Consider the following 6,470-nt stretch of genomic DNA (forward strand, 5'->3'; position numbering starts at 1 on the left):
TTCCATCAGTGATTATTATTAAATATGAAAATTTGATAACGTGGTGTGATAAAAATTTAACTTCATTAATCTAATTTATTACAACCGTCAATTAATATCTTAATACTAAAATAATAATGCTCGTTGATAGATAAATATTCGAGTAACCATTAAAACCACCCCATATATATATATATATATATATTCAAATAGTAGTCTTCCTTTAATCTTATCATGATTTATAGTAACCATTTAAATCACACCCATATGTGTGTATATATGCACATATTTATACAACTTCGAGAAGAAGAAGAAGGGAAAAAAATAAAATAGAATATCGCACTGACAAAAAATGAAAAGCTAAATCAGTCCTTTGAAAGTAAATTTCATATTATCATTTAGAGCCTAATCTTTTTCTTCTAGCCAGACATACATCTTCTGTCATACATCTTCTGTCGTATGATCCGTAACACATATGCATCGATTGAAATCAGGTTTAATTTCTTTACTAAACTTTCACATAAATTACTTGACCGATATATCAAAATCTCATAAATAACAGAGAAACAAAATAAAAGTAAATCAGAGCAAACAAATTAGCACCAACGCTTCTTAAAAAAATAAATAACGTAAACTTTTTTGTTTTTTTACTAACTTTCATCTAGTAAAATAGTCATATCAAAAGGTAAAGTTTAAATAACGTGAGCATTACAGCGTCTTAATAGCGTGCTTAAGTATTAATTAACTCATTTGCAATATATATATATATATATATATATATATATTTGGTAAATAACCTTTTTCGTTAAGTATGTGTTTTTGCTATCAAACAAACATATTCCGATCCTCCCATTAGCATTTTCTTGTATCAAACGCTCTCAAGTCTCAATCCTCCCAAGCCTGGAAAGGCTGAACGTAAGGAGGAAGAGAGGAAGAAGGGAGAGAGATGCCCAAAACTGAAAAAACTGAGAGAGCGGTGGGATTTTCATTTTCCCTCTATTAAAACACAGGTTTACATAGTAAGCTTTCTAGATATTCAATAGTAAGCTTTTACAGTCATAAAACTGAAATATCAAGAAAGACAATACGATGACACTTATTCTATAATAAAAAAACAAAAGCAAAAACAAATTACAAATTACAAACCTTCTTTGTCAGCCACTTATTCTTAAATTAAATAGAAAACACTTTGTGCGACAAAATTTATAACTATAGGGTACCAGTCTCACACATTAATAGAAGGCGTCGAGTAGCATGAGACACACAAGTCGGGTCCTCCTTTTATTAATTATGATGCATAGTATTGATGATAGCCCAAGTATTTTTTCATAATCTATGCAATAATGGGGACACTTTGCAACACTACTGTCTCCACTGTGAGTCCCGGCCCGAATCCAAGCAGAACTCCCCACTCCAATCCGTCACCGGTAGTGCTCTTTTTCTCCGCCAACGACCTCTTCCTCATCTGATTCAGTATAAAAAACACAGTTGCACTTGACATATTTCCATACTCACTCCACACATTCCAAGTGTCCTTAAGCTTCTCCTTCTTTAGCTCGGCTTTCTCTTCAATTGCCCTCAGAATGGCAGCCCCGCCGGGATGTGGCACCCAAAACACGGAGTTCCAATCACTAATTCCATACGGGGTAAATGCTTCTTCCAAACATGTCAGAATGTTTTTGCCAATTAGCTTCGGCACTTCCGGAGACAATACAATTGTGAGTCCGCAATCACGTAAATGTCCTCCTATTGTGTTTTCTGAGTTAGGGAGAATAACTTCCGATGTTGAAATTAGCCGAAATAATGGTCTTTCAACCGAGCCCTCATCGGGTACGTTGGCACCGATGATCACAGCAGACCCACCATCAGCGAAGATTGCTTGGCCCACAAGAGAAGCACTGTCATCTTCTGAGGGAGCGCGGAAAGTGGGGATGGTGAGTTCGGAGCAAACGACGAGGACTCGAGCGCCGGGGTTGTTCTCGGCTAAGACTTTTGCAATGCGAAGGGCGGTGCCACCCGCGAAGCAACCTTGGTGGTAGAGCATGACTCTCTTGACGGATGTTTTGAGGCCAAGAGCCCTAATCAGCTGATAATCGGCGCCGGGCATGTCCACTCCTGCAGTGGAATTGACGATGATGTGGGTAATTTTTGATTTCGGTTGGCCCCACTCTTTGATGGCCTCTATTGCTGCGCTTTCACCAAGCTTTGGCATCTCGACAAGTTTCAGATCCATACGTGCGTTAAGTGATGGAGCATCATAGGTACACATACTCGGGTTTTCTTTGAGGATATCTTCTGTCAACCTCATGTGCCTCTTCTTTATCAATGATTTCTCACCTGCATGCGTGCAATGATATGTGTGTCACTAAACCATTGTTTGAAAAAATAAACTCTAAGGTCAAATTCATGCGAGAAAAGAGCAGACAATACAGTTAAACGGAGAAAATTAATTAGAAAGTAATGCGCAAGGAGATATAATTACATCATCATTTATCTCCTGTAAATGTTACTGAACTTTATATTGCAATATCGTATAAAAATAAAAGGTAAATAATTAAGTCACTTGAAGTTAGAATATATTTATATATATGACTGAAAAGATATTTTTGAAAACATGTTCCTAATAAATCCATATACGGCGTGCATGGTGATACTAAAGAGAAATTTTACGACCCAATGATATCGGCTTTAAGTAAATGATTTAAATTAAATACTACTTAAATGAACCACATATATTGTAAGTGTATATAGAAGTTCTATCAGAGTATTCAACCTCATACTAATTATGTGGCCTCTTAGTTTCTGGAGCAACATCAAACTATTTAGGTTGTCCCGTAAACTTAAATAAATAAATAAAAAATAAACAAAAGATAAACTTGAAATATTTATGATAAAAGGTTCGATTTCTCGATCATTTGCTTACATATGCGCTTGAACTTTTCTTTTAATTCTGTCTTGTCCTCTGAGTTGGTGACTCTAAAATAATAATCAGGATAGTCAACTTGATTAAAGAAATTGCTGGGATTGGCGGTGCCAATTGCTAGAATTGAGGCTACTTCATGACCACCTCGTCGGATCACTGACTGGCTTTCCTCCACGGGCACGTTGTTCGGTGCCATAACTAGCTGCTTTAAGGGAACAACTGAGTTTAAGGGTTGAGAAGAGAAGAATAGATGGAGGAATTAGGATATGATGGATTTGCACTTGTTTCTCTTGGCTTTTATAGACTCATTGGGTACTGCTACAGCTCCGAAATGATGTAATAATTTATCGAATTAATATGGCTATTAGTCGATCACGTCTAGTAAATTTTATTCTCCATTCAATGGTTTTGTACCCTTATAAGTCAATGATTCTATGTCACTAGGGAAGACTTTTATGTTCATTTTGTAGGTTAGATGAATTTTTACTATTTGTCTTTAATTTTCAATTTATGGACTAATAAAAATACGCATTTGGATATTATCTTGTTTGTCTTGATCTGGGCAAGAGTACTACTAGTAGAAAATCTTTATGTGGTTTAATTTCTTTTCTCAGCCAACAACTTGCTTTTCCACTCGGTACTTGATTCCAAGTCGAAGTCAAGTTGTTGAGAAGCAAAGAAATAAAATATTTTCAATTACACCTGTAATTCCACCTTCTTTAACTCTTGGAATTATTTATGTTATCCATAATAATTAGGTGTGCAAATATTGAATTTTTTTTTTATGATTATTTTTGCCGTCTTTTAAACATTAATATGCTAAAAAACTATTGAAATTTATACTTTCTGTGAAGTTTTTATTAAAAAATAATGTATAGTGTCTAAAGGATTAAAAGTAAAAGACGTGAAGGAACGAGGTAAAATGTCGATAAAATATGGAAATTAGCTTCTCAGACACGTCAACTGGTTTGAACTTTTCATGTAGTTTTCGTCAATTTCTTATGTTAAAATCAACCTCTGATGAATTTTCATGACGGCTCTGCCGCCAAGTAAGGCTTTCAAAGGTATTGAGGCAAGGAAGTCGTTTGAAGTGATGAAATTGATGGGAACAGTTTGAGCAGATTTTTTTTTTTTTTTCTTATAGTAAAAGACAGTAAAAATTAATATCCCCAACAACTACAAATAAGCAAAAAGGGCGACTCAGTCAATAACATATATATATATATATATATAGATATATATTACATGTATGTATATGTAATAACAAGATATACCTAATCAAATATGGTGGCAATGGGAAAGAACGTTATCACAAATATGTTCCGTTCATTTTGCTGATTTTAATTTAGAATTCGAGTTTTACTATAGTAAAAAACTCTCACATAAAGTCACATCTCAACTCAAATTAAAAACTCGAATCAGCGAACTAAATGGGCCCTTAAATTGGTTACTTGTCTCGTTTTTTTTTAATAATATTGTTGTTTATGTATTATTAGTTGATGACTTATTATTGTCGCTATTACTTGAAAATTTATTTGTATGTTGCAACTGCCTATCGCTCCTTCTTCGACGTACTTGCTTACTTGCTTGCTCTTTTTATTTTGCATAGTTAAAACAATTGAAAGCTTTTTGTGCGAATATTGGAGGGACGGTGGGGAGAATCTTCTTTTATTCTTTTTTCTCCCTTAATAATATTATACCCTTTTTGTCATTATTTTTTCTTTAAATCTAATATTTTAAAATGTCTTTCATTTACTTTTTTCTTCTTCTATTTTATTTTATTGGAAAAAATTTTGAATTTGCCCTTTTGACTGACGTGGAGGAACAAAAGAAGTGAATCTATACACTTTTGTACATGTAATACAATAAAAAAGAAAAACATGCGTGTAAGATAAAGCCAAATTTTATTTTGCTTAATTTTTGTGCCCTTTGACATGCTTTTTCTTTCTTTCTTTCTTTTTAAATTATTTTTTAACTTCTTCCTTCCTTACTTCTCCGGTTCTACTTGTAAACATATATTTTTTTTGTTTATCGATAAATATATGTCTTTACGTGAAAGTATAATTAATGCCACCTCTTTTCCCAAATTGAACTACAAAATCGTCTTAATATGGCCACGTGCATCTTAGCGATCGAGAGAAAAAGACGTTTCTCTAATTCTCTTCGTAATACCATCGTATTTTTAGTCCCACCGGTTTCCACACCCGTGGCAATCACCAACCCTTCAAAGTGTTGAATGTGGAAATTAGAGTGAAGGGAGTACACGGCTATTGAAAATGATGACATATTTGTTAGTTCACCTATCTTTTTCAAAATCTTAAGCTGTTAGGAGGTGAGTTAACAATAGTTTTATATTTTAACACTTTTACTCACATGTGGACTGGACAATTGGCAATCGTGCATATTTAAAAAATTAATTCATGTTGTTGTTAGTTTTAGTCATTGAGTTTCAAATTTTCTATACTTTTATATCGATGTCGTGTTAATTCATGTTGTTGTTGTTTTAACCAAGTTATTGTTATTGTCCCTTTTAAGTTTCTCCGAGCTCATCTTGTTCTGTTCTTGTAAAGTTAACGTTATTCTTTCTTCTTCTTCTTCTTTTTTTTTTGTCGTTTAAAATTGTTTTCCCTTTCTCTTTACATCATTTTCAAGTTTTTATTGTCGTTTATGTGATATTGCCACTTTGAGGTAGTCTGTCGCTTTCAAATTCTTATGTCGTTTTTATCCTTGTCATCGTTTTTAAGTTAATTTTCGATGATGTTTTCATTCTTAATTTTTTAAATTTTATTTGGAGGACATGAATGAGGGAACATATGAACTTAAAACGTGCATTACAGTGAGGGCAAAAAAACAAAAGAAAAAACATTTCTTTTGTCATCGTATATATTGCTTACTAGCTTGCTTGCTTACAATTGAAAGCTTTTTGTGCGAATATTGGAGAGACGGCGGGGAGACTCTTCTTTTATTCTTTTTTTGTTTTCCTTAATAATATTATACCCTTTTTGTCATTACTTTTTCTTTAAATCTAATATTTTAAAATGTCTTTCATTTATTTTTTTTTCTTCTTCTATTCTATTTCATTGGAAAAAATTTTGAATGTGCCCTTTTGACTGACGTGGAGGAACAAAAGAAGTGAACCGATACACTTTTGTACATGTAATACAATAAAAAGAAAAACATGCGTGTAAGATAAAGTCGAATTTTATTTTGCTTAATTTTTGTGCCCTTTGACATGCTTTTTCTTTCTTTCTTTCTTTTTTCTAATTATTTTTTAAAATATTTTTTTTGTTTATCGATTAATATATGTCTTTACGTGAAAGTATAATGCCACCTCTTTCCCAACATTGAACTACAAAATTGTCTTAATTTGGCCACGTGCATCTTAGCGATCGTGAGAAAAAGACGTTTCTCTTTTCTCTTTGTATACTACAAGAAAAAGGCGTTTTTGCGACGAAAAAATGTCGTCGCAAAAACCCGCATGTCGTCGCAAAGAACTATTTTTACAACGACGTGTCGTCGCAGATTTGTCGTCGCAACTAATTAGTCGCAAAAACTTTTTTTGCGACGA

General features: G+C 33.3%; 1 protein-coding gene across 1 annotated transcript; it reads right to left on the reverse strand.

Moving 5' to 3' along the window:
- Window positions 1–932: 932 nt before the first annotated feature.
- Window positions 933–3,180, reverse strand: LOC21411675 (chalcone synthase 2). Its single transcript, XM_024169810.1, has 2 exons — window positions 2,903–3,180; window positions 933–2,316 (listed from the first exon to the last, which is right to left on the reverse strand). Exons 1-2 carry the CDS (start codon window positions 3,096–3,098, stop codon window positions 1,313–1,315), a joined length of 1,200 nt encoding a protein of 399 aa, XP_024025578.1. The 5' UTR covers window positions 3,099–3,180; the 3' UTR covers window positions 933–1,312.
- Between the last annotated feature and the right edge of the window lie 3,290 nt (window positions 3,181–6,470).

The sequence above is a fragment of the Morus notabilis genome, unplaced genomic scaffold, assembly GCF_000414095.1.
Source record: "Morus notabilis unplaced genomic scaffold, ASM41409v2 Scaffold333, whole genome shotgun sequence".
NCBI lineage: Eukaryota > Viridiplantae > Streptophyta > Magnoliopsida > Rosales > Moraceae > Morus > Morus notabilis.

Excerpts from the sequence above, each read along its gene's own strand:
- LOC21411675 (XM_024169810.1), bottom strand. The coding sequence starts at position 3,098 with ATGGCACCGAACAACGTGCCCGTGGAGGAAAGCCAGTCAGTGATCCGA. Across the intron at positions 2,317-2,902 it reads AGAAAAGTTCAAGCGCATAT|GTGAGAAATCATTGATAAAG; the intron begins GTAAGCAAATGA and ends GCACGCATGCAG.